Raw genomic sequence first — 27858 nt, 5'->3', positions numbered from 1 at the left:
GTTAATTGCTGACGCCGTCGGTTTGAATTGTCATGGTTTTAGCACGTGGCAGCCACATTTTTCAAAGCCTTCCATAACTGTACGTATCAAATCCATGTATAGTTTGCTTCGGTTTCAAATTATTAAGCACTGGCACTTTTCACGAACGTTATTTTCATTATTCCAAAGCGATTAATACAGCATAGCAGTCTTCTCGGCACTATAAAAAAGAAATTTGATGTAAGTTTCATTGTAAAAAATTTGTTTGTGCATTTACTTATTTCAATTAGAGTTATTGTTAAATATCAATGGTCTTATATAAAAAAAAAAATTAAATAATGACTGAATATAGTTTGCGTCGCAAACAAAGATCAAACCAAGTTAAAGTTTATTTTACAAATAACATGGAACGTAAAGTTAAAGTTTGTTTCTCGAGGAATTCGTTTGAAACCTTAAACACGTCTCTGTTCAGATAGAACACCGTTTACTCTTACTAAAAGCCTGTCTTTTACGAAAGATATCTTAGAAAATGCTATTTGCAGTACAAAGTCTGCAGCTTTATTAACGACAATAATTAAGATAGTAATGTACAATAATAAAATGCAACAAAAAAAAAAAAAAAAAAAAAAATTAATTATAATAATGATAATGATAAAACTAGAACAGTATAAGAATTAAAAAAAATTAATTTGTACCTTAAAAAATCCTCAATAACGTAGAATTTTTATTCGCAGGCTGAGATTTTTTACATGATGAAGAAAGTCTCTCCGTTCTAGCGAATAAAGCGATGGGATTGTCCAAAGGACGTCCCTTGACAAGATTAATTACTGATCCTGAGTCGGCGATAGCAAATACCGTGGCAAGGATGAGCCCGACCGAAGATCCAGGAATCCCGAAAGAGTGCAAATGGGAGAGGTGACACATCACCCAGTGATGCGTAAACGGCGTGGAGTTGGCAGCGCCTTCCTGGGCCTCTTTGTAGGCCTGATCCTGGGTTTTCTGATCCTCAGCTACCGTCTGATCGTCTTCCATCAGCAGCAACAGATCTCCGTTTGGACCTCCATGCCCGCTTTACGGTCATCGCCGAAAACATCAGCACAAAACGTGCCGTGGCTAAAAGATGACGAGCGAAACAGTAGCTCTATGTCAAATTTGGTATTCGTAGGTGTGATGACGGCTCAAAAGTATTTGGACACGAGAGCCAAAGCCGTTTACGAGACGTGGGGCAAGGAATTACCTGGTAAGATTGTCTTCTTTTCGTCGGAGTCTTCAACAGTGCCTGAAAACTGTCCGGATTTACCTTTGGTGCCACTTCCGCGAGTCGACGACACCTATCCGCCGCAAAAAAAATCCTTCATGATGCTGCAGTATATGTGGAGCAATTTCGGCGATCGTTTCGAGTGGTTCTTGAGAGCGGACGACGACGTTTACGTAAGGACAGATCGATTGGAGACGTTGCTGAGATCCGTCGATTCCAGAAGGGCGATGTACATCGGACAAGCCGGCAGAGGAAACTCGGAAGAGTTTGGACTGTTATCATTGGAATATGATGAAAACTTCTGCATGGGTGGTCCGGGAGTGGTGTTATCCAGGGAAACACTGAAAAGAATAGTGCCACACATTAAATATTGCCTGCGTAACTTGTATACTACGCACGAGGACGTAGAGCTAGGAAGATGCGTGAAAAAGTACGCTGGAATTCCCTGCACTTGGAGCTACGAGGTAATTCATTTTTAATTGTAACATTTATAAAGAATATTACAAAAAAAAAAAAAAAAAATGACATCCGGAAGATTTATTCACAAAGTTATTTTTTCGATTTTAGTTGATACATTCTTTTAGTACTAATCGTAAGAGCGAGTGCATTGTAGCATGCGTAAATAAACAATTAAAATTCTTTATCTTATCATAAATCGACAAAAGTACGTGCTAAATGTTATCTCGTTGATTGCCAAAACAATATTGCACCGTGGTCTCATGAATACTTACCGAAATTATCTCTTTCTTACATCTTGAAACAATAATGTAACAAACCTCGCACTATGACATTCGACTTGAGGTATTTAATTAAGTCATTAATCTTTCATTTTTCTTCTCCATTCAATTCTATTCTTGCAGTTTCGCTTTTCCATCGATAGTTTTAGTCTGCAAAAAATTTTCTTATTTTTAATCATGTAAAAACTGTACAACAATTTAGTCGAATTTATTGTTACTAGCATGATATAATAGAAGGCTATCTATTCAATTTCTTCTTCACCTCTAAAGCTCCGTCGCGAGCACTTATAGAAACGCAAGTAACACGAACGATTTATTGATTAACGCATATGCAAGAAGGATTAACCAGCGGCTTATTTGATGTTGCACACGCTCGCATATAATACCTTTCAATTTTATTTATGCTTTACGTGATCAGTTAAAAAAAATTAATGTGATTAATATCTGAGTATATTCATAAATTATATTTAAAGAAATGAGAAGCATTTAAGTACCGTATAAAATACACATTCATAGCTCATTGTTAAAAATTATTAAAATGTAAAAGTTTTCTTTATTTCTAAGCAATTTCAGAACTTAAATGGTTGATTTTTCTCATCGGTTAAATCCTAAATTAAATTGTGCGTAACTTGATCGAGAATCAGACTGCGATGCTCATATAATGAACGTATAGCACCCGGCTTATCGCCGTTGATTTAAATACATGAATCTACGAGCATCTGCATCGGGCGCGTTCATAGGTCGAAAGGTACAGTGCACAGATGAGGATGTTAGTCGTTAAGTAAAAGTGAATTGTACCCTGCTAACCTAGTGGCCAGATCGAGCCATTCTTCTTCATCTTGGTACTCGCGGTCGCATTAAATTCTCTTACCACTTAAGTAACAATTTGTCCACACGCAGTGTTTAAATCTTCAAGACGCATTGGGATAATAAAATAAAATTGGCGTGCCAACTACAAAAAAAAGATTTGAAATAAAAGAGAAATAATACCGCAAACTGCAAAATCTGTGTACAACTCGACAAGTATTGCTTTGCATTACACAAAGTAAGCAATTTATTTTCAAATATAAACCTCGAATAAAAAAATAGAGCTTTGATCTTGAATAAAACGGTGTTAAGAAAAACTTTGAATGTGAAATCGCGACGAAGACGTTAATAAGAAATACCAGAATGAATACGGCAAAATAAATGCAAATGAAAGCGAGCCCATTCATTCGAAACGACGGGAGGCCTATCTCTCGTTACGAAATATGATGCATTCGTGTAGGTGTTCGTGGTTTCCGATGGCACATTCGTATTGCCACCGCGAACGAAAGGTAAAGTACACGGATGAGGATGTCACTCGTTAGACCCGAACAAATCGTAGCCTGCTGACCCACTGGCTAGACCGTTCCTGTCTTGACACTAGACATAAGGTCGAAACACTTAACAATTCGTTTCGCGATGCGACGTGCGTCCATCGCAGCTGTTCAAATGCGAGCGTGCGCGGCGTGCGTTCATTACATGCCATCGATTGATTGATTGGTATGCAAGAGTCCCGATGTAAGATTTACGATCTTGATAATGGGTCACGCCTTTCTTACTACGTTTATTAGCTGGAGAGACCAGGCGACGCTTTAATCCCGCAAAATTAACAATGTCTAGCGGCCTTGACGAGATAGAAAAGTGGTTCAAGCGTTAAGTAGATTTAACGTTCTGTGAGATTAATTAACGAAAGCACGAGAAGGAACATGGCACGTGCGTATCTAAAAAGAAAATTTGAAATAAAAATGTGCATACTGTGTGCGTAAAGCGCGATTTAAATTTCTTCATGTAATGCACTGGTGCAAGTGACGCAAGCTGTTTTTCGTCTGTGCGTCGTCAACCATCAAGAAACGCCGGGAGGTGATTCTGTGAAACACGAAACCACCACACCCAGCGTTATGATTAACACCCGCGCCGTGGGTTTGACGTTTCAGTCCAGGCGTTTCGAATAGGACGTTCTTAATGATAATTATTATTGGTCGTAGTGCGCGCACACGAAGGCAGGAAGTTCATACTTTAACTCCGCTTCTCTGGCCGCGTACTAATTGCCGTTTGACAAGGCTTTGCCGCTAGCGCGTGCTATCATCGTCAGACATTCGGGACGGATCAATGCACCGGATTCGTGTGTAATCAGCAAATGGTGCAACCATGAAGATTTTTATTTTATTTAAAATTAAACTAATAAATCGCTATGCTTCGATAATTTTTTTCACAATCGTCAAAAAGATGCCTCATTATATTTATTAATTTTAAAGAAACTAAGGTAGAAAAAAAAGAATAGAAATAAAATATATATTTGATTATCACTCACTGTCAAAATGAACGACGCTCATAATATACTCGCGATGATGTTGTACAGATGCAGTCGATTCTTTATCACAACAGCAGTGGAATCCAGGCGTTCACCGGAAATCTCAAGAAGAAAGAAGTTCATCGTGCCATCACTTTGCATCCTGTGAAAAGTCCGCCTCACATGTACAGGCTGCACAATTACATGAGGGTTAGTATTGTGGCATCACCTATCGTAATTATGGTAATCACTGTAATTACATGAAAAAAAACCGCATTACTTATCCGTGAACTGTTAAGTAATTTGTTAACCGTTACGTAGCGAACGGAGTAACGCGAGCAAGAAGGAAATCACCTCGCGATTCCCGATTCGTATCTACTGACGTCGCATTATTGCCACTTATTGTTAGATTTACTTATTGAGAAATAAAAGCCTTCATAAATATTGCACCGTGTAATATGTTCTGTCAGGGACTGCGAGTACAAGACCTGCAGCAAGAAAGGACCCGTTTACACAGGGACATTTACACGATGGCCCAGGAATTAGGAGTGGGCCTTGAAACGCTGAAGAACCACGAAATAGCGACAGGCGTGCGTCTTTTTCCGGTCGATTCTAATTCCGAAGATTACCCTGGCGACACGGACGTACTGGGTATGATTTTTTACTTCCGTCATTGTGTGCAGGCGAAAAACAACCGTAAATTGAACGTCGCTTGTACACTTTTGTGCTTCTGTTATTTTAATCTCTCGCTAATAGAATAATTTATTGTGAAAATCATTAGGATGCTGAAAGACGCCTTCGAATTAACTCCTCAATAGATTCACGGATAATGACAATTGTGTAGTCACTCTAATTACTAATTACTCGCATTTTCCTATACTAGTATTTTTGCGTGTCTTTCTAACTGTACTTCGCTATTTCCTCTCAGGCTCGCAAATATGTGCGTAAAGACTGTTTAGTTAATGAATATGAATGAATGAATATTCCGCATTGTCGTATACTTCTTTACTATGTTCACAAATTAAAGTTTCCCCCTGTTTAAATATTCCTACAACTTGCGAACCATAAAATATCTTTCTGAACGGTAATAATCTATATTTTTCAGTTGTAAAACTTTTACTGTATATTACTGTTAAATTAATGTTTCTGCATTTACTACCTTACAGCTTAGCGATTTTAGTTATCTGTCGTCTTAATGCGTGGTTTGCGCCGACGTGCTGTCACCAAGATAATGCATCTAATTTGAAATTGAATCTCACGATCTTGCAAACACGAAAATCATAACGCGTAACTTTATTCACATTGTAAAGCTTCTCATGTTACATTTCATCAACGTTTCGCTTTCGTCTACTAACATGATTTCCGTATCAAACGTATTGCAACGAAACTCGAATTAATATTAAAATAATTAATTTAAAAAAATGTTTTTATAAAAATATAAGAATTTTTTTTTAATTATTTTTCTGGCTTATTTTAATTTTAAGTTTTTTTTTTCTTTTTTTTTTGCTTGATCATGAACTTATGTATTTTTAAGAGTGTAAAATTTTGCCACTTACTGTTACTAATAGAAGTCGAATTCATTGATTCGTTGAATAAATTCTTATTTGCGCAGGTGTACCAGCAAGTCTTCGTTCGTTCAAACCGGCGACGAGTGACGAAGTGATTCCGTGGGACTTTCTTTTGAAATTGGAATACAGTTTGACCGATTCTAATCCCAGGCGACGTATTCACAGCGACATCAAAGAAGGCCTAGAAGACATCACCCGGGAGGTCATGGCTTCTATTAATTCCTATTCAAGACAGCGGGGCCGCGTTGTTGAAGAACGGTCCGCTCTTTATGGATACAGGCGGGTGAATTCTTATGGGGCTGACACAATATTAGATCTTCTGTTAGTCTATCGAAAATATCGAGGCAGAAAGGTTACTCTTCCCGTCAGAAGACACGTTTATCTCCATCAACATTTTACCGGTATACATTTAAATGCACCTGAAAACAATTTATTAAATTATTATTTTAAGAATATTTTATATTATTAAATGTTTATTAACATAAAAAAAAGCTATATTAACTTAAATTTAATAGACATTACGTATGTCTACAGGATTAGAGATGCGCGAGACAGTGAACGGCATTCAAGTCCAACCTTGGCAAAAATCAGACAGATCTATCGACAATTTACTTTACCGTGGCTTCTTGAATTTCAATTTTGACTCTCAAAAGGAAGATCCGGTGCAGAGTAAAGTCATCAACTTCATTCTACCTCTGTCGGGCCGCTATGAAGTGTTTCAAAGATTCCTTCAGAACTACGAAGACATCTGTTTGGCCACCGGCGAGAAAACGTCTTTGCTTGTTGTACTCTATCAACATAAAAACGAGAATACCTTCAATAAAACGATAGATCTGATCGAACAGTTCAAGTACAAATATCGCAGTGCCAGTATAGAAGTTTTACCGGTCTCCGGGGAATTTTCCAGAGCTCGAGCCCTGGATTTGGGCGCTTCTAAGATGCGCGCCGATGATTTGATGCTGTTCATCGACGTGGACATCGTATTCACGGGTTCAGCGCTGAACAGGATACGTTTGAATACGCTGTTAGGCCGAAGAATATACTTTCCGATAGTTTTCAGCCAATACGATCCCAAAATCGATTACGGCAATGCCAGAACGCAGGACAAGTTCGCTATAAATGAGATCTCTGGACATTGGAGGCAGTACGGCTTCGGAATCGTTTCCTTGTACAAAAGCGATTATCGTACTGTGGGCGGTCTGGATCTCTCGATTCAGGGCTGGGGTAAAGAAGACGTGGAATTCTTTGAAAAAGTAGTAAAGTCTAACCTTGATATCTTTAGAGCGGCAGATAGACACTTTGTACATGTGTACCATGAGATAGAATGCAGTAAGGAGCTTTCTAGCCGTCAATTCTCCATGTGCATAGGATCCAAAGTTGACACGTATGCTGGAGTCGAAACTTTGGCCAATATGATTTACGGTAACCCGGATATATTGCGTTTTGCCAAAGAAAAGAGACAGAGGAGAACGAATCCTGCTGGTTAATAATGAAGTTGCCAAACTAAAAAAAAAAGAAAAATAAGTATATTACTAACTGCAGGGAAAATTGTAAAAAAATATTTTGTTCGTTATGCAATCGCCTTCAGTCACGCGAATTAAACATTCATTGACGACTGTCTTGAACTTTCGGTGCCAGATTATCTTGTCAATCACACTTACAAGTAGTATGAATGTGAGGTATATTAGTCGTACGAGTTGCGCGGATAAAAAATTAATACGCTTTGATATCTTATTGCGTGACGAAATGGATATATCGAAGTTTTAATTAAGAAATGTATTGTGAATAATTGGTATTATTTTTTTAAATAGATCTGGCAATAGATCTGGCGATCGATTAAGATCACCAAAGTCACTACAGGCTTGCTATTAGATTAATAATGTTAAGAAAGTAATACGATTTCGTTCACGAGATGATATTATACCTTATCGTCCAATTATTTTTGTTGAGGCTAAACAGACGAATATAATTCATTCTTATAATTACCGAGTTCTATATTAGGAATTGAGTGTAATGACATGCATTTATAAAAATTAATTATTAGCTTAGATAGCTAAATTTAAGTATTATAAGTAAATGTGATATTATCGTGCCTTTAAAATATTTCTCGCGCAATTTTATGTACTGCCAAATACAACATACATTGTTACAATCATTTCGATATAGATGTAGGATATATCTCTAAATTATTGCGTTGTTTGCTTTGCATTTTATACATTTACATATAAAAATTTCTGTCTGTAATAATTGGGAAAATACTCATGCTTTAATAAATATATTAATTCTTATAATAAACCAATGTTTTCTTAATTTTCTTAATTGTAGTCACTATTATACGCATGCAAAGAATTACATTAATAACACAAAGAAAAACATTCCATTACTCGAAAAAGTCAAACATCTTCAATTCTATTATTTTATGTTTATCTTAAAAAGTGTTAATAACTTCTTCGAGAATATTGCTCTTTTCAAGTGTAGAATTCTCTACTCGTGATATTAACATAGGTACATTTCCTATAGCAAAAACGCAGCTGCGAAATCGTAATAAGCGCAACAGCGGAAGGCGAAAAAGACTGCCTTATCGACTTACGTTTTAATACGGCGTTGACAGATAATAATGCGTACATCGTCCAAGCTCAAGGTAGTCGGATAACGCTTAGCGCCAAGTAGTGCATTTATAAGACAGTTCCGGGTGAGTTCTGTGTGATCGTTGTCAACACGTCGTTTTAACTACGTACGTTACATCTAAAAAAAAAAAGGCAGGGTCAAGTTAAAGTTAAAAACGATTAATTAAAAACATATTAAACAACTGTAATCTACTCAAGGACAGATCTTATCAAGAGCAATTAACGATTACGTATAATATTAAAGTTGTTAAAGTCTCGAAGCAGAGTGAAGAATATCCCTTCGTCAATTTTAAATTCCTTCTTAAATGTTAACAAAAAAAAAATTTAGAATGTTACCAAATTACTAAGGTTTAAGTCCCACTAGATTGTTCAACGATTGAACTCCTTATATAACATCAAATAAACATTGAATTTTATCGTAAGCTTGTTGTCTGACTCATTTAAGTAATCGTGCAATTAATGACTCAAGTGATCAGGAAAGATGTCTTTTATTATGTTTCTTAGACGACGTAACTTGGTAGCTACGATCGTATTCGTCCCCGTCGAAAAATGAAGGGATCGTGGACAATCCTGTTCATCCTAATAGCTATTACCCGTTCGCCGGTGGAAGGAAAAATATTCTCGCAATGCGAAGCTATGAAGGAGCTAGAGATAGCCAAAATTAGTAAAACTTTAATTAGCAACTGGGTCTGCCTGATGCAAAGCGAAAGTAGACTCGACACGACGTTAGTAACTGGCCCGAAAACAGCCTCTAGTTATTCTTATGGCATCTTACAAATTAATAGTGCCAAGTGGTGCACTAGAGGACGTAAAGGTAATACCTGTAATAAACGCTGCGAGGACTTCCTGAACGATAATATACAGGATGATATCGCATGCGCCAAGACCATCTTTGACCGGGAAGGATTCAAGGCATGGAAAGGATGGTTAAATAAGTGCAAAAATAAACCGCTTCCCAATCTCACTCACTGTTCACGAAAGAGAAGGATGGCAACTGAAATCGAAAAGGTCGAGGTCGAAGAGACGGAGAACGTTCCCGATTCTGAAATGATAGAATAATCACATTGTTAATGTTATAATCGTTATACTGCTATATATAACCGCTAAGCATAACATCTCGATTAAAATATCTTCGAATCGATTTTATTCTTAATCTTATTCTCGTCATAAATTTCTTTATTTTAAAAAATTTCTCACAAATAAAATGTTATGATTCGCATTACTCACGTATAATTGAATTTATCAAATTGTATATATTTTCTTCCATCGAAGTCTACAAGATCAGACATGTTGAGACTACACGGGATAAAAATTTTATTCGCATCGCAAAACCGTACGTAATAAGATCTTGCAGAAAAAAAACGAAGTATTGGAAGAATAAAATCAAGATTCAAAATTTTTATCAATTATTCTCACCGTGTCGTCTTTAATGACCCATGGAACATCTTCGCACTTAGGATTTTCGCCCAGAATTTTTGCAGTCGTATGCGTTTAAATCTCAATAGAAAAGATGCCATTGTCTGGAATGAATTTCAGTATTGTAGAAAAAAAAAAAAATAATTTCGCCTCTACATTTGGTTTCATGTTATTTTACAAGGATAACAAAAATAAACTGCCTTACGTTAAACAGCACATACCAGAGTTTTTATACCGCGAAAATATGTTGTCTTGCTCAGCTCGGACCAGCTCGGATACTCGATTGAGATATCTAAAGAAATGGGTGTCGTCTTTTCGAATTTCAATTGTCTTTTAACGTTTTCAGTCTGGACATTCACAAATCTATCCAAGCTCGTCCCGCGTCGTTACATATAAACGCAGTGTCGCCACTAACTATTGCTGATTGAACACCCTGCTAATCCTGCGCTTTTATTGGCTGAACTCTTTCGTTCGATATTGAATGCTTTTACGAACGTTATTTGGTTTCTGTGAGACATTCTTCCTTTTTATACTATTTTGAAACGGATCCCGGTCTACAACTCCCGAATTCTAAATAATTGCGAATCTAATTTTATACTTCTTTCGAACGGATTCTAATTTTAATCCAATTTCTTTTGATCTTTTGCGAGACGCGACTACAGTGTACTTTCTAAGTTTACGTCGTAGTGTGGTGCTTTTTTAAGGTTATACGGGATAGATATTTATTTTTACGAAGTGTAATATCGATGATAGTTACATTGTTTTAATTTCAGAGTGACTGTGTGATATAGTGGCGTCGTTTCCTCGACGTGGAGATTACCTGTGTACAGAAAATGCTGACTGTTTAGTTCTTTGAGCTGAGATGTTGAATATTGAAACGTTTTGCAAAGTAACCCTGGGAACTGCTGGCGATATGACAGTGGAGTGTGGAAGTGCGGAACGACCGGGTTCCTGTTTCCTAGTTGATACCGCTGACAGAGTAATTGGTGTGTATGACTACGCTTGAATAATATAGTATATAGCAAGGATAGTGAACAAGAGGTGATAGAAATGTTGTGATATCTTATAGGTAAATCTTTGTGCAGTTGTCAATCAATAAGATATTTGCAAATTAATTCGTGAAAAAAAAAGAATAATATATACATATTTGGTAATTATTTAGACATAATATAAGTATATGTTAAATATTTTCTAATTAAATTTAATTGTTAAATTACATGAATTTTCAGTTATTTTAAAGATAAGGACAGAATGTGACAAGAGCACAACAGAAAGCCATTTGCCAGACCTTTTTTGAGCTATAAAAATCTTTTAAGTATTTTTTTTTTTTTTCACACAAGGGTATGTCGAAAGCGTTAATTATCGATAAACGATGTAAGAATGAAATTACGTAAAAGCCGCATTATAATGAAGAGCATAAATGCGACCTTAATCGCAATTCGTAGTCCGCCCACATTTCGCGATCGAATAAAATGTTCTTGTTTTCGCAGATCGCGCGAAATTCTGCATGCGAGACGACGCTTTTCCACGTCGACGTGGGAGACACCCCACCAGATATTCAACGAGCACCGAGGTACAGAGCTGATCGCCACCAGTCGCCTGTTTTGCCCGAATCGCGCGGGATCGAACGCGCGAGCTCGTCAATCCTAGTCTCTGCTTCTCCCTTTTTTTTATTTTTTAATCTCGCGCGATGTCTTTCGGCCGGTATATGCTCGCGTTTCTCTTTGGACTTCTGGCGGTTTTTCTACAACACGGAGCTCGCTGCGAGCCCGCGAACATCACGGATGTCGTGGAACAGATTCAAGCGGAGAACGCACTGGCGAAGCTTGTAAAGATGTTCTCCAAACCAGGCGCGTTCAAGCGGGTAAGCTGGGAGACACCGAACTTGATCTCCAAAGTTATTGTATTTCTAACTTAGTTGATACTGCATATTGGAAACTCCCGCTTGTATTCGAATCTTGCATTAAAATCTAACTTTCTAATGAAATCGTCGAGCTTGAAGAAAGAGCCAAGAAGAACAAATGATTATTATAAAGAATCTCTTCGAGTAGTTTAGAAGTATATTAAAGAAAAAAAAAAAAAAAAAAATAGAATTTATTTCGTAATTTAGAGATTCTTTTTGAACTCTCGACATTTGCGTGAAGGTTAAAAATAAGGAAACTCGCTGCTTTTATGCCGAAGTGAAATTTCTGATTGATACCTTGATTGTCCTTACTGCAGGTCGAATTTATAATTCCGAACGAAATGCGCCGTGATGCAACAGTCGCGTGAGAAATAAACGCGCGCGGCATATGAAGAAGAAATAATTACCGGTGCGTTCTATTACGTTGCCCATAATAATAAACGTGTCTCGTAACGGGTTAGTAAATATTCCTACGTTCACTGATGCACGAGCAGAAGGTAGTTTCCATAAAATGCAATTTTAATTCAAATTCTTTTACCAATTCCGAAATTTTTATTACTAATTTTTCGACATTAACTTAAGATCTTTCAGAGAATATGCCGAGATAACACCCGAACGGGAAAAAAAATGTTCCTTCACGCAGGATATTTCTCCTAGTTGCAAGTAATTAAAAACAAGCTCTCCCAAAGTGGAAACTTTCTATCGGCAATTGGAACGCAACGCGATAAAGAATGTTTTTTTTTTTTTTTTCCTAAATCCGACATACGCGAGTTAATTAACTATCAACGTTCGCTATTGAAACGAAGGTTTCGTAACGACGGTGTGCGTTCGCGACGGAATTCCACGCTCAGATAACGATATATAAATGACGAAATGTTTTCAGATCGATGCGATACTCGGGGAAAACACTATTGAGGCATCCTTCTCCAGTTGTCCCATGGGCGAGGAGGGCTTGGAGTGTCGAAGGGCGGAGGCTCGGCGATCAGTGGACTGTCCTCGAGGTAAATCCTCGTGCTCGTCGCTGGGATCGTACGTCTGACCGCATTGCAATCCGCATGTGATACAGTTAGCGAGCTTCCTCGCTATTACAAAAAAAAAAAAAAAGACATCGCTATTTGCTCTTTAACAATAGAGAATCTGACCTTGACAGTAGCCGCTCCCAGATTACTACGTTCGCCGACGCAACGTTACTCGCGACATTAACGCCTCGCCTCGCCTCGCATCCCGATGCACTGAAATACCGAGGATGTCACAAAATATCGTAAAACTATCCGATTTATCTTATTAAAAAAAAAAAAAAATCGGCCAAGCGTAATAGCAGGATAAAAATTCGCGCGCTCAAATCTTTGAATTCGAACTTGCTTATCACCAACCGGATGGTACACGACGATATCGCGTAATATCATAGTGAGGAAAACGTCGTGGCCGCGTTTTAGGTTTCTGCATCGTGCATCACACCTTTCTCTACGTAATGAGAAAAATTGAGCTCGCGTATAATTTAGCTCATCACGCGGTTTCACGAGATTTTAAAACAATGTCGGAAGGCGTTGTTTGAGAAGAAACGTTTAAAGCGGCGCGGAAACATTTTGTCATCGCGCTTGAGAAAGTCTAATTGCTCTAAGTAGGTGACACGCATTACAAATACTTTCGAGTAATGTTGTACATTAGAGCGCAAGAAAGATACAACGGTTTCAAGGATCAAGATTGCAAAACTGAAAACGTTTGCGAATATTTCAGAATGCATCGAAATGATTATACCACATTCTCCGGCGAAATCTTACGTCTAATAATAATTTTTGTGAAAATTTTATTTACAATTTGTAATAATCGTATGTTTAGAAAACGTTTCGCAAATGTCACCGTCGCAAATGTATGCCTCGTTGTGCAACCAGTCCTCGAGTAAAAATGGCACGCGTGTGATAATTCACTCAAGAAATGTTTAAATCGTACTATTTTTTTCCATACTAGTCAACGTTCTTTGCAACAACCCGTGCAGTTACGATTTGTTTTTACGTCATAAGTTTGCAAGTGCGTTATATGATATGTAAAACGATGCAAAGTATAGTACAACGGATAAGAGAAAGTAACACTGTGAGAGCATCAGAAGATAAATCGTACGCACGTTTTTTTTCTGCATTGAATGCAAAACAGGTTTTCAATTTAAATATCGTCCAAAAAAAATTATAAGAAAGCGCGAAAATATACACATGCTCTTTGCACTGATGCTCTTTCAAATTAATTATAGCAATTAAAAAATTTACTTGAAATGTTGTATTGCACACGAATCATAAATTAATTTATTAAGTATTTTATTTAATCTTAGAAATGCCGTAGGAATTTTTAAAATATTTTCGACGAAAGATTTATAAAAAAAAAAATTAATCTAAAGTTACTTCTCATTTTAAAGAACCACCGGTTCAAAAAAAAATGCTTTAATGTGAAATGTAAATCCGATACGCGCATATTATATATTTAACGTCCTCGTTGAAACGCGGAAGTCGCGAGTCTGAATGGCAGAAGGATGAAAATAAAAGATGATATTGGTGAAATCGAGGAAGTGCGGTTTGCAGGATATTCTACGGAAATTGTTAATATGTACTTACGTATCGATATGAATTGCAGGTGACTGTTTCTGTTACGATTGCGCCGCCGCCGGACCTGATTTGTGGGCCTCTTGTTGCCGTGAAAGCTTGAGATGCTGCTCTCATCTCGCAGCGGCTTGCAGAACGTGCGACCATCCAACATTGTATCCCTTTTGCGCGAAGCACTTCAAGAAATGCCTGACCTAAAAATGAGAAAGGAATTAATCAACTAAGATCCTTTTGGCGATGACTCTCACCTGTGATAATTGGCTTACTATGACGATCGTTGATGTTCCGATGAGGCAGAAGTACTCGACTGGATCATCTTCGCCGAACTTGTTAAAGTTTTTATTGCTATGACAGAGAACGCTTCTGCAAGCTTACCATAATTTATATTTATCGTGTTAGTCTGAATCTTGACCACTAACTACATTCAGACTTTGAAAGCGTCTTTGAAAGAAATAAAACTTTTAGATTTATGAATTTACAAATCGAGATCTTGATGTATAAATGTAAATCAGTGAATTTGTACATTTTTATCCATACACTTACAAATACATAAGTTTATATACCACCAGCATTTTATTAATCCTTGGCAAGACATTGAATAATTAAGAAACTATAAACAAAACACACATAATTTTGGATTCGCCGATATAAATAGATTAATTACCGATATGAACAAAAATCGCAGATATTAATTCAAAAGAAAGAAGAACGAAACTATTACAAAAGATAAATAATTATCACCTTTTAATACAATCATTGGTAAGCTTTATTCGTATAGTTTCCAGAGTATTCGGTAATCTTTATTTATCCACTAATTCTATAAATCGTGTGTGGGGACAATGCTTTCCATGTAGACAGATGTTCCGAGATCAGTATATGAATTTCGCAACTTTCTTTTTTTTTCTTTGACAAAATAAAAAATGTGCGCACTTCACACAGTCTTTAACAGTAATCTTCATAATCGTAAAATGTTTGTGTCCCCCGTAAAACAAACGGTCAAAATCGACTCGTATATTTTTCATTTTTTCTTGCATTTTTGCGAACGCCTTAGAATTCTAGTTCTGTTAAATATTCGCCATCCCTCGTTTCTGTCGTGTAGCGAAAAGAGAGTTCCCTTTTTTATTTTTAGGATATAAAATTCTCTCGCACTTGGAAAGTGCTTAATTGCTAACAGCACCACACAGAGATTAAAGAGAGACAAGACTAGAAAAGAAAAGTAGAAAGAAACGTATTCTTTTTTTTTTTTTTTTTTTTTTTTTTCTTTATGTGTGAGAAACGAAACGCGATCTGGTTATCGAATGTGGTTAATCTATTTGCGGATGATGACGATGATGGTGATGATGATAATGATAATTTGCTTTTTACCGAATCGGCGTAAATTCCAAGAGTCCATACATCAGGCACATCTGTGCGCCATTAATTTTGTAAAAAATAAAATAAAATAGCAATTGTATTTATGTTATTTATATCGAATATATATATATTCGATATAATAATAGCCCATATATCCGTTTATATTGGAGAAACAAATTTCAATTTCTACATTGATTCTTTCGTTTGTAATGTAAAATATCGCAAACGATTGCGGAATGAATAAGATTATCTCCAAGTAGTTTTAAAAGGGAAATAGGGCAATTTTCGTTAATTTCACAAATTTTGTTCATTTCTAATGTCTTAAATTAATCTAATAAGTAATGAAGAAACTAATTATGAAGCAAATTAAACTACTTCATTAATATACATTAAAAAATTATAATTACTTTTAATATAATTACCTTAAAGAATTTTTTAAACATTAAACAACTTGGAAATAACCTTATAATTGTCACAATTGGACAAAATATTGCTCAATTTTATTTTTTTCGGGGAAGTACGCTTTTTAAAATCTCTCCTCTTTCATGTTCTCATTCTATTTCGCTCCTGGATCTCATCTTAGGATAACGACGACGACGACGACGGTAGTGCCCCGATGACGGTAATTAGTTGACGACATATTATTATGTTTTCTCTTACACAAAAAACACAGATCTTGATCTATTATGCGATCGTAGACTTATTATGGTGTACATGTATATCAAGTACGAGTTCAAAATCTATCACGTAGTACAAAGAGAGATGATTATGCGCTATTTTAGTTTATTAAGTTGTATCATATACCGAGAAATATATCAAGACTATAGTACTATATATTTAATTGATTCGGAAATGTATGAGACCAAGATCGGTTAGCCCGGAATTAATTAAATCAGACTATTAGTGGAGGAGAAAGAGGGTAGGGGAGGGAAGGACTGGTATTATTGGGGACAAGTGCCGGATACTTTTTAACTCGTTCAAGTGCAGACTCGTAGAGGACGTCGTAAAAATCCGGCGGTCGCCGTGTTGTAACAATTCGCAAAAATCTCGATTACGTATCTCCTCTAGTAAGTTTCTTTAAATACTTTTACATCGAATGTGACATGAAATTAATCGCGCTGCGTTCACTCGAATCCCGATTACCATTGCAGATTCAGCTGAGTCTCGTTTTTAACGTACAAGAACAGTTCAAGTTAAGTCGTGTATACATCGACCGAGTACGTGTGACACGAGCCCGACTTTAACGTACGACTTAACGTCGCACAAAAAAATCATAATTGTGCGCGAATAACACTCGTGTTGCCTCTCTGTTAGAAACTCGCCGATGCATACTCCGCCGTATGTTGAGAGAGAAAAAGATTGCTCTACGTCTCACATGTGCTGGCTTATCGTCACTCATACTCGCTTTCTTACAAACGTCATTTTTTTTTTTTCTTTTTCCTCGTATGCTATAGTTCTATCTTGCGTTAAACTCGCCTTAAAAATACAGTTCGGAGAAAATAATGAGATATACACATAGTACAGGTACTGCCGATGATCGCAAGACTCGTTGGAATCAGCGGCAAAAATCGTCTTAACTATCTAAGGGCCTAAAAAGATCCTTTCCATCAACTTCGTTACCTCGTCTTACACTCGTGCCTTTCCTTCCGCGATTATCCCTATTATTGTTAATAATCCGATTCGCAGTCATTTTACACTTATTATTGATTTATTTAGTGCCTTGTAAATGTCTATTTGGTTCTTTATATTATGTTGTATAATAGAGTTGTCTAACTTACAATATCATCACGCGAGTGAGCGAGCACTTTAATTTTTCGTTTTATTATATTAGATATTCCCTTACAAACAAAAAGTAGATCAAGAAAAAAAAACAAAAAAAAAACTTGACATAAAATAAAAATTTTATACAAATGTATATGCGTAAGTAGACGATCTAATTTGATTAATATTATACAATGACAAAAGAGCCAAGATATACGACACCAAAAAAGAACAAATAGCAAATGATAGCGTGATCACTCACTCGCGCCTAGTTAGGCAACTCGGTGTTTATACTCCAAGCAATTGCATTTAATGTTATAATATGCTTGTCAATACACTTAAATTAATTATTATGTTTATATATCAGTTGTGGACAACGTTAACGGCACGTTAACGAAATAATAAGGCGTATATGTACGAGGAAATATTGGAAAAAAGGAAATGAACAACATTTCCAATTCGGGAGAGTTCAATTGATCTCCACTAAACAATGAATTAATCACTTAGACACAACACGATTCTGTATCCCAACTCATACGTATGTTGAGTGCATGTTTCAGTGTGACGGAAATAAAACCTTTACCCCTTAGATAACAATAAAGTCGTAAACATACACGTCAATTGACATATTCACAACGATTAATTACTTTTTATACAATACTAACGAATGTCAATCTTCTGACGTACTTCAAGTTGAGCTTCACCTTAACTGAGACACTAATGTTGCGATTGGCAAAGTGTAACATTCAGGCGCACAGAATTACGACTGCACACTTTACTAGATCTTCCTTAACTTCCATATTTTGTTATACACGTTCACACTGTTTATTCGCATTTACCGCTACATTATCCCTTAAATGCGTCCGGTTACGTTTTCCAGTTATGCGGATGGGCTCTCGGTGGCGCTTGATTACCTTGTGCCTGAGATGCTTGCGACGGAATCATGTCTAACAGATATTGACGTTGAAGATCCGCCGCTTGTCGTTGTAATTCTACGAGGCCTTTACCACCGGCAGCCATCGCTAATTGATAGGGATACAATATCGAGGTAAAATGCGGCATCATGTGAGCAGGAAGAGGTTGGTGCGGTGGTAAACCGGGTACTGGATTTTTTGTCAATTCTGAAACAATAAAAAATAAGTTAAAAAAAATTAAATTTTACTCAAGATTTTACGGATATGATATATGAGTTTGCTCACCTCTGAGCAATTGTTGTTGCAAGGCTGCCGCAGCAGCTGCATGATGCGGACTAAACTTCCCGCTTTCGGCTAATTTCACCAAGGGATGCTCTTGTAGTTTTGGCGCGGGGGGTGTCGGCGTCAACGTAGGTGCCGGCGGTACCTGCGGCGGAGGCGCAGGCGGTGTAGCCACTCTTCTAGTAGGAGTCGCTGCCTTAGGAACTGGTTTCGGAGCTGGAGGATCTGGACTCGGACATGCCGCTTGTGCTAACCTTTGCTCTATCTCCTGCTCTTGCTGTAGCGCTTTGACGAAAGCAGTTTTTAATCTGTAATCCGATATAAAATCCATCAAACACAACATTAATCATATTTTTTACGTAATAGTTAACTTATAGCTATTACGATTTATAAAAATTTACAAAATAAAAATTTATATTATTCACATTTTAATATGTACGTAAAAACCTACCTGTTAGTATGCTCTGCTTTCAACGCTTTCTTCACGTTAGTGGTTACGCAATGTTCACATATGACTCTTGGATCACGACCCGCTGATGGCCGTTGGAAAGTCGCATGTTGCCCTCTAGGACTATCCTTTTTACCGCCAGGCATAGGTTTTTCCCATTTCCAAACAGGAGTGAAATCAGTTTTGCATTGTGAGCACTCGAATGGTTCAGGAGGTGGTGGTATAGCCGGTTCCTTCGTTATAAAATCGACCACATGCTCCAATCCAACCAAATATATGAATTCGGTATTGGAGGGATTCGGTACAAAATGCATTTCCGGAGGTGGCGGTTTCGGAGGTGGTATTTGCAATAATGTTTTCTCGAGCTGCTTTCTTAGGGCCATTTTGGCAGCTGCTTGACGTTGAGCAGGTGTCTCTTCTCGTGATGATCTCTCCTGCATTATTAAAAAAATAAAATAGATATTGGTCGATGTAATGAATTTTTTATTACTGTTTAATATCCCCATAACACAAAAGATAAATCTCTTAAATAAACAATAGAATATAACAATTATAATAAGAAATAATTTAAAGATAATTTACTTTCATATGCATGTAATACATGTTTGTATTATTCATATACGAATTAATACTAAAATATAAATTTAATAACTGCATGCAAAATAAAATTAAAACATGATATATTGCTTATGCAATATTTATATATTATTTTTCTTTCTCTCTTCGTGTGGGTGTGTGTGTAATTACATTAAAAAATCGATACATTAGTAAAAGCTCAGCAATGGCGCATGTCATGCTGTGCATTAATAAAAACTAATATTAATTTTTTTTATATAGCTTCACAAAATCAAAAATCGTTAAAAATAAAAAGCTTAAAAAATAAAGCTTTATTAAAACATCGTAATCAATAAAAAAAAAAGCTTTTACAAGATATAAATAAAAGAAACATTACATTGATCGGTAAACAAATATACCTGTTCCGAATTTACAGGTGTGCTTAAGGATGCGGTGGTTTTATTTTCTTGCGATCCAGCAAGCAGCTTTGTGTTTAGAAAAATCCAATAATGAATTACATACATTGTTCACAATTAGAGAATCATTTAACACTTTCACGGCCGGCTCTATGTTCACGCAATGACCGCTTGTAATGTATCACAGCGATCAGTAGTAATGTATTAGCGGTGAAAGTGTTAGATTATGCAATAATTATGTTAAATTTATGCAATAAAGGATCTCTAATAACCTTATTGATAAATTCTTAATATTTACGTAATCTAAAGTTATAACTACGTAGTTTATAAGAAAAATAATAAAATGTGATGATATACCTTACTTACTTGATGCGCGGGGGCTGGTGTTGGATCCTTTGTAGACCTTTCCGTTCTGTCCGTTGGCGCATGATAACTCGAAACAGTTGCCGACGCTACACTGGGTGGCCTTCCTCTAGGATGTGGTGGTTGCGGTATCACCATGTTTGGAGGCATCCCTGTGCTTGGAATGGCATTTCGACCGGCAGTAGGAGGTAGTACCATGCCAGGTGGTGGAGCATGTAGACTACTACTTCTGCTCGGTGCAGGTTGACCCTTAAGTAAAGGTGGAGGCGCTTTCCCAGCTCTGTAATAAAAAAAAATGGCATTTATTTTGACTTAAAATAAAACGTACAAAAATTGCATCTTAAAAAAACGATATTATTGCAAAGTTTTACCTATGAGGCACCTGCTGCGCCGTTACTGGTGGTGGCAACTTGCTAAGAACCTTAGGTGCTGCTGCAATGTTCTCTTTCAGTTGTTGAGATTGACGCAACTTCTTCAAAAGCACTAATTTCATTTCCTCTGATTTGAGCTCCTCTTTATACTTTCTAAGCATTCTTTCGCGTTCAGCCAACTCATCAGATGACAGTTCCTTGATTGGCAACATTGGAGGCATGTCACCTGTTTAAACATTTAGCATAATGAAATACAATATTCTAGCAGTCATAAATTATACCGTACTTTTAGCAATAAAGTAAAAAAAAGTTCGTAACAACCTTCATCACTGTCTGATGCATTTCCATTTAGATATCCATTCATCCTAGGTTCATCAGGACTCTCAGCATAGCTCCTTTCAATTCTAGGTCTAAGATTACGACGTGGTTTACGTTCGTCCCCATGCGATCGTTTAGGTGCCAAGATGCCACGGGCAGCGTTCTGTATATTACGTGCCTCTGGCAAATTGTTCTCTAAATTGGAACCAGTGGAAAAATGAAGACCCAAGTCTAAAGGGATGTCACTGGAATTCACAGACAGAGACGGGGAATTGCGCCTACCACTGCTACTGAAAAAAAACAGATATTAAAAAGAATTAAAGAATCTATCGCATAAATGTTAGACGAATTGATGACACTTAAAAATTCAACCATTTTAAATGTTCAAGTATGTGTTAAGCTAAAAAAGTAACAACAACCTACTTCTCTATCCATCACACGGCGATAAGAAACTAATACTGATAAGAAACTCGCTTGGATAGAAGGTAGCATTATCATTAATTACCATTGTATATATTGTCCCCTATTTTAACATTTAAAAGCTAGCAATTTGAAGTCGGAATACAAACAGGAAACAAGCGCACGTTATTGCTACTTCACCATTTTTCATTATAATTATTAGTATAACAACCACAGACATGTGGCACTTTACCTGATGCTCAAGTCCACCACCGCATCTCCGTCCACATCCATGGCCTCCATTTTTTCGACCGTGGTCACTCTGCAATTACAAATACACGCGTCAAGTTAAAATCGACCAGGGGCACGGAGACATTTCGCTCGGAAGGGGCAAAGGGAAGGGTACAGGGGGGGAGTATCGCGTTACACCACGCCGTTTGAAAACGCGCGCTGCGAGGATGTGACCGCGACGTTAATCTCGCGCGTAAAACACCGGGGCTGTACGGTACGCGGAACACGCGCACGCACACGCGCGCCGCTCGCGCTGGCACACAACACAACTGGGTTACCGAATCTCTCCTGCGCGCATTCTTGGGTACGCGGCCGCCGTCCCCGCGGTACGACGCGCCCGATGGATCCTCGAAGATCCTCCGGCGATTGTGAGATCGTCGCGTAGACGTGAACGCGGCACGGACGGCAACAGGCCAGCGGTACGGCGGGGTCTCTCGTACAGCAGCGACGGAGACGACGACGTCGACGTCGACGCGCGAACCCGAGGAACATCCGTGACGGGAGACGACGCCACCAGCGTGAAGACGCGCGGGGCGAGGAGAGCGGGGGTCGGAGAAAGAAAGACAGCGAGACGAGGAGGGGGAGAACGGGGTGGGCGATCGGCCAATACCTGCGGAAGTAACTGTCCTAACCTAACTTCCAGGGAGTTTAAAGAGAATCGGGCAACCGCGCGACGATGGGACGAGCACACGGGACGCGACGACGGGGGAACGCCTGCGTCGTTTCTCTCCCCGTGACCGGGACGAGAAATTGCGACGGCGACGACGTTGGTGAACGACTACGGGCCACGTCGGTGGGATCCGGATCGCCGGCAGTATCACTCACGCAATCGGCCGCGCCGCTTTTCTTTTCGGCGGTGCGCGTACACACTCGCACAGACGGGCACGCGCGCGCGCGTGCACGCACGGACGCGCGGTCCCTCTTTCCCTCCCCGGCCCCTTTTCCCTCGTTCTCTCACTTCGCAATTGAAGAATTAAATTTGATGCCTCGGAAGTGGCGTCCCCGACACAATGGCAGCTAAGCGTAGCGGTACAAGACCCGCGGAGTAGGTAGGTCGTCCGAGGGGGACACGGCGGCCGGAGGGGAAGAGGCGGGTGAGTGCGGGAGCACGGGAGGGGCGGGGTACACGGCGCGCTCGCGCGGGGAGAGGAATGGTCGCACATTAATTATTTCTCCTCTCACCCCTACTACGACCGCGGCACGCTAGCCGCTCACCCACACGCGGCCGCATCGGGAACGGGCTAGAAACCAATTTCTCTCTTTCCCTCCATCTTCATTTTCCTCGCTCGTTCGCTCGCACTCTCTTTCTCTCTCTCTCTTGTTCTCTCGACGTATCGGTCCATCGCTCCTCCTGTCCTCCCTCGCGTTCACCCTTTCTCCCATTCGCACCCCTTGCGGGTTTTCCCGAATTTCGTCTCCGTACGTGTCTCCCTCCCTCACCGTCGCCCTCCCGGTCGCTCGCGCGCCCTTATGCCCTACGGGAAATCGATTTTTCGACGGCAGGGTCCCCACTGCCGGCTGCAGCGGCGGCTACCGCCGCCGGTGCGAAGGGCTCGCGGTACGACATTTTTTTCGGCGGCGACCCGCCTTTTTTTTCTCGCGACGCTTCCCGAGAATCTCCGCGGATTGTGGGATCCGCGTTATCTCGCCGCGATGGCACTTTGCGCGTGCCTCGGTGTCCGCCGGGTGTGCTACGCACCTCGCGCAACACGCGAGGGTAACGCGCCGCCCGATATTCGATAGCACCTCTCGTGCGCGTCCTCCGAATACCGCATCCGCACGCTCGCGAGAAGTTGCCCTTTTCGCCACGCCACTCGTGTCGCACGTGGATCCCTTCTCCGTGGCTTCTATCCACGCGATGGAAAAAAAAAAAAAAAAAAAAAAGGAGGCCTACTCGTCTTAGATTTCCCGCTCCTTGCCACGCTTGTTGGCATGCGGCGTCACGTGACGTCGTGCACGAAGGGGTCTCTAAACTTTCCGCACGCGCAAGTAGATATCCGCAACTTCTCACGTACGGTATGAAATTGTCATTTCGTAACGGCCGAGTCGAGCCGGAAAATCGCCCAGTTGAAGTTGACTACGAAGGTTCAATAGAAATCAACAAATATGAATTTAGCGCGAAGATATAATTATCCAAAGGAAAAAAATATAAAAATATATATAAAAAAAGTAAAATAAGCCGAGCAGACTTAGGTAGATGAAAAGGCCGAAGGAAAGAAGTCCGCCACGTTTGTCTGCCACGTGGCAAAGAAGACGCGTTAGCTAATTGATTGATACTTAACTTCATCTCATTATTTTTCACTTTTTAAAGTTTCAAAAAAGAATAGATTAAAATTAGATTAAAACAAATGTGCATTAATAAAAATGGACATTATTCCAGCAGGTCGGATTCGACGAACATAAAACGAAGTTCAATACCTTTCTCAACTTTAAGAGAATTATTACTCTTTTTAAAATGAAATTTATCACGAAACAGACAATATTAATTTTTGAAAAAATATACATTAGCATGTTATTATTTTTTTTTTAAATTTTACACAAGTACGGATTCCTCAAATCCGACCCGCTCTTACGTCATTAATTCAACCCGTCCATTAAGGGCTGAACAGGGTTAAGTTTTTTTCTTTTTACATCGCACTGCCACGGAGAAACCACCTTCGTGCCGGTTCGCGCGCCCGAGTTTCGTCAGAGACGAATTGCGAGTTCATTCAGCTGGAAAACGACGGTCATCCGCATATTTCCGTGTCGCATGCAATTCGCGTGAATACGCAGGTTTCCACCCCGACTTTCGCCGATCAGCATGCAAGATTGGTCCGCGTCCCCATTCGTGAATACAGAAAGTTATCATTTTTATTAAGCGATTATTTCTTAAAAAGAAAAAAAAAAATTAGATATATAAAGGTGTCCTCACAAACAGTCGATCACAAAAGAATTAATATTCTAATAATTAAATACAAGCGAACGAGTGTACTCAATAATTCAATCACAGAATTTCTCTACTACTTTCTTAAACGCTTTGATCGACCAACTGCTTTGTACATTCATTCACTGGTTAATTCTATGATACGTCTTGCAATTATAATCGCAGAAATTTGCCGAGAGCCCTAAACGTGATTTGTGGACGTCGCAGCTATCACGACAGTACCAGCGGTTTCAGCACAAACCCGTTCCGATATTTTTTGATTGCCGAGGTACGATTACGTTAGAATTGGAAATACCAGACTATATTTACACGCCAAAGAGAAACAGAAATCTCAAAAGGTCAAAATTTGAACAAATAGTTCAGGGAGAGGGATGAGGGGAGAAAAACAAGCCTGTTTGCGCAAGAACGAACCAGTCTCAAAGTTCTCCACAGATAATTCACGATCTCTTGAAAAATATCATCAATTGCGTAAAAATAAGAAACAAAGCGGTGGTTAGTCCTACAGGTGTTACGTACAAATAAATATTACTTATGATAGTCACAAAAAGCATAATGGACTGAAATTAAAAAAAAAAACAAAAAAAAGCATTAACGATTTAGATAAATTACGACATTGCTCTAATTATATTCATAGTTATGTATATATGTATGATTAACAGTAAAACTGAAAATATCCAAATGCATGTAATCACCAAAAACATAAATACATATTCTTAGCCAAATTATCGATACGAGTACGGAATATATACCCATGTAATTTTTTTTTGTTCTTGAAAAAATGACGGATTACTCGAATATCATTAAATGATAAATTGCTCAACGTATTCGCATTATTTCTTACAAAATTGAAGACGATTACGACGATTTTGAAAAATGGTAACAGACTATATATATGTATGTATATGTCTATTACTTGAAGAAATTGCTGTAGATATATTTTTGTATCTCTAAACTGTTGCTACATTTTATTAAATTGCGTCCTCGAATGTGACAGCAGCGTTTAACAAGTATTACGGCAACACGGAGTCATCAAGTTTGATATATTGCTGTGCACAATTTGTATATTTAATTCCTCAGATCTGGACTATGTATTTCTCGAACGAAATATAATATAAATATAACTTAAAGATTTAAAAGTCTGACAGGCAAAAATGGCAAATAGTAAATTATTTTAATTGATTTCAATACTCGTATCAATTTTAATATTTATTTATTTAATAATATTTAAAAAGCCTTAAAAAAAAGAAAAAAAGAAATAAAAAAAAAAGAGAGAACGCCAATTTGCGGTAAACTACTCGTTTGCCGGAGACAAACAGATACGGGAAAATGTTGCATGTCTAAAAAGCGTGCTGCGCCTAAAAGCGATTTTTAATTAAACCGCACAACAAGACACGAAGCAACACAAGCGTTGCATTTGAATTTATAATAATTGCAATTATAAACAGCAGTTATACATTTTTGCCGTCTGTTAACAAATTGAACTAGCAATATAAAAGATTCGTGTCTACGTTTTATCAACATTTCAATTTTGCACGAAAACGCTCGGTTCAATTTGACCATAAAATATGCAGTCCATTAGTAATCCATATCTACACATCTCGGAAGTTCGTATTTTTATACCGCGAAAGCGCGATAAAAAAATTTCGTGAATAAAATATCGCGTATTTATATCAAATACGCCCAAGTGCTTTTTTTTTTTCCTCGCAAAATGGCATCCCGTGGAATAAAAAACAAAAAAAAAAAAAATGTTATATTACGTTCGAGATTCGAAGAAACTAGCACGGCCCTGCGGTTACAGGCTTCCGCATCTGTCGGTCGGGAAAACTTCAAGTGTCCGTCCCGATCGTCAGAGCACCTTGAACTCTCTCCGTACCCTTCGTCTCCGTCCCCTCCCCCTCACACCGGCTCTCCCTGTTCTCCTTGCGCGCGTCCGTTACGATACGGCGGTACGCTGATGAGGCCCTTGACGATACATACCTACGGTGGCGATCAGGGTTGCTCCAAATTCGCGTGGTGGTTCAGCAGCCGCGACATGCGAGACGAGCCGATTCTGCCTCCTCCTTCTCCGCCTCTTCTTCCTCCCCTTTGCCGCGCACACACGTCGTCTCCCCGTTCGTGACACGGTACGCGAGGCGACCGCGTACGACAAGATGCGAGACGCGCCGCCGTTGCCGGTGACGACGACCGTTTCTTTTTTTTTTTTCTTCTTCTTCTTCTGCGTCCTCTTCCCGCCGCCGCGCTCACTTCACACGTCACCGCGGGTTTCTACTCCGCGCACACCGTATCACACGCGAGACGCCGCGACGCTCTCGCTCGCTCGCTCGCCTTACCGCACTCTCACTGCCACCGCTCGTTCACGGCGTTATGGCGCGCACGCATCGTAGCACAACCGCATACGCACGGAGTCAATGATGCACGCGTCAACTCGAACCCGGCCAAGCGTCCGTTTCTCCTCCGCCTACCCTCCCGTTCGTTCGTTCGTTCGTTCCGCTGTCCGTCCGTCCGTCAGTTTGTCCGGTCGAGCGTCTTTCCGACTTCGTTCGTTCTTTTCGCCGGCGTCGTACCACGATTCACCGGATCGCGCGCACACGTGCCAGGGCACCCCGTCACATGTTCCACCGAGCTTCCTCTATCGTCGGCACGCACGCACGCACAGTACGCACGCACGCACGTTTTCCACGAGAAAGAATGCCCGAGTTCCGAACGCCGCACGCGCGAGCAGCGACACAGCGACCGAGTTCTTCCATCTCCCACCGCGCCTCCGCCGCGCGACGCCACCGGTAAGTAGAATTAAGAGGGAATCCGGGCACGCGCAGTTCCGTTCGCGTTAGCAGACGTACTATGCACTAGCCCCGCGCGACGGTACCCGGATCGCGGAGTTTTCGCGCTCATGCGTAGGACCCCATGTGATTGCCTCGCCGGACCGATGCAGCGCGGGGGAATTTCTCGATTAAAAATTGTTCCCGGTTTTTTTACTGCTTCTATTTTCGCTATCCTTCCGACCAGACTTAATATTCGCGCAAGTCGAGGCTCGAGGTTTGCAGATTGATGCAGATCAGACTGATCTCGGT

At 39.4% G+C, this 27858-nt stretch overlaps 4 protein-coding genes and 2 long non-coding RNA genes across 18 annotated transcripts; 3 read left to right on the top strand and 3 right to left on the bottom strand.

The window, feature by feature from the left end:
• Nucleotides 1–88: 88 nt before the first annotated feature.
• LOC139103126 (uncharacterized) lies at nucleotides 89–5977 on the bottom strand. Its single transcript, XR_011545832.1, has 6 exons — nucleotides 5845–5977; nucleotides 4310–4451; nucleotides 1969–2124; nucleotides 1217–1578; nucleotides 675–1092; nucleotides 89–199 (listed from the first exon to the last, which is right to left on the bottom strand). It is a non-coding gene; the product is annotated as an uncharacterized lncRNA (long non-coding RNA).
• Nucleotides 886–8151, top strand: Chsy (Chondroitin sulfate synthase). The gene is made up of 5 exons (XM_070657506.1): nucleotides 886–1701; nucleotides 4358–4498; nucleotides 4759–4939; nucleotides 5901–6257; nucleotides 6391–8151. Exons 1-5 carry the CDS (start codon nucleotides 886–888, stop codon nucleotides 7341–7343), a joined length of 2448 nt encoding a protein of 815 aa, XP_070513607.1. The 3' UTR covers nucleotides 7344–8151.
• On the bottom strand, nucleotides 7227–9392 carry LOC139103129 (uncharacterized). The gene is made up of 3 exons (XR_011545835.1): nucleotides 9305–9392; nucleotides 8447–8601; nucleotides 7227–7359 (listed from the first exon to the last, which is right to left on the bottom strand). It is a non-coding gene; the product is annotated as an uncharacterized lncRNA (long non-coding RNA).
• On the top strand, nucleotides 8431–10115 carry LOC139103123 (lysozyme c-1-like). 4 transcript variants are annotated; one of them, XM_070657521.1, is made up of 2 exons: nucleotides 8431–8548; nucleotides 8988–10115. In XM_070657521.1, exon 2 carries the CDS (start codon nucleotides 9033–9035, stop codon nucleotides 9540–9542), a length of 510 nt encoding a protein of 169 aa, XP_070513622.1. In that variant the 5' UTR covers nucleotides 8431–8548; nucleotides 8988–9032; the 3' UTR covers nucleotides 9543–10115. The 4 variants fall into 4 exon arrangements, with proteins under 4 accessions (XP_070513622.1, XP_070513623.1, XP_070513624.1 ...); XM_070657522.1 differs by having other exon boundaries at nucleotides 8501–8590; XM_070657523.1 differs by having other exon boundaries at nucleotides 8508–8615.
• A 338-nt stretch (nucleotides 10116–10453) lies between these two features.
• On the top strand, nucleotides 10454–14958 carry LOC139103125 (uncharacterized). 3 transcript variants are annotated; one of them, XM_070657526.1, is made up of 5 exons: nucleotides 10454–10603; nucleotides 10673–10885; nucleotides 11390–11472; nucleotides 12686–12803; nucleotides 14425–14958. In XM_070657526.1, the coding sequence occupies exons 2-5, from the start codon at nucleotides 10762–10764 to the stop codon at nucleotides 14589–14591; spliced, it is 492 nt and encodes a 163-aa protein (XP_070513627.1). In that variant the 5' UTR covers nucleotides 10454–10603; nucleotides 10673–10761; the 3' UTR covers nucleotides 14592–14958. The 3 variants fall into 3 exon arrangements, with proteins under 3 accessions (XP_070513627.1, XP_070513626.1, XP_070513628.1); XM_070657525.1 differs by having other exon boundaries at nucleotides 10454–10885; XM_070657527.1 differs by lacking the exon at nucleotides 10454–10603 and having other exon boundaries at nucleotides 10819–10885; nucleotides 11390–11763.
• A 666-nt stretch (nucleotides 14959–15624) lies between these two features.
• Nucleotides 15625–27519, bottom strand: Simj (transcriptional repressor p66-beta simjang). Of its 8 annotated transcripts, none has more exons than XM_070657510.1 (9): nucleotides 26765–27519; nucleotides 21827–21895; nucleotides 21178–21461; nucleotides 20857–21082; nucleotides 20480–20765; nucleotides 20126–20191; nucleotides 19155–19585; nucleotides 18707–19011; nucleotides 15625–18628 (listed from the first exon to the last, which is right to left on the bottom strand). In XM_070657510.1, the coding sequence occupies exons 2-9, from the start codon at nucleotides 21874–21876 to the stop codon at nucleotides 18375–18377; spliced, it is 1902 nt and encodes a 633-aa protein (XP_070513611.1). In that variant the 5' UTR covers nucleotides 21877–21895; nucleotides 26765–27519; the 3' UTR covers nucleotides 15625–18374. The 8 variants fall into 8 exon arrangements, with proteins under 8 accessions (XP_070513611.1, XP_070513613.1, XP_070513614.1 ...); XM_070657512.1 differs by lacking the exon at nucleotides 26765–27519 and adding an exon at nucleotides 23047–23192; XM_070657513.1 differs by lacking the exon at nucleotides 26765–27519 and adding an exon at nucleotides 22690–22784.
• Nucleotides 27520–27858: the final 339 nt, after the last annotated feature.

The sequence above is a fragment of the Cardiocondyla obscurior genome, linkage group LG06 (genome assembly GCF_019399895.1).
Source record: "Cardiocondyla obscurior isolate alpha-2009 linkage group LG06, Cobs3.1, whole genome shotgun sequence".
Taxonomy (NCBI): Eukaryota; Metazoa; Arthropoda; class Insecta; order Hymenoptera; family Formicidae; genus Cardiocondyla; species Cardiocondyla obscurior.
This window is presented reverse-complemented; position numbering and strand designations above follow the sequence as displayed.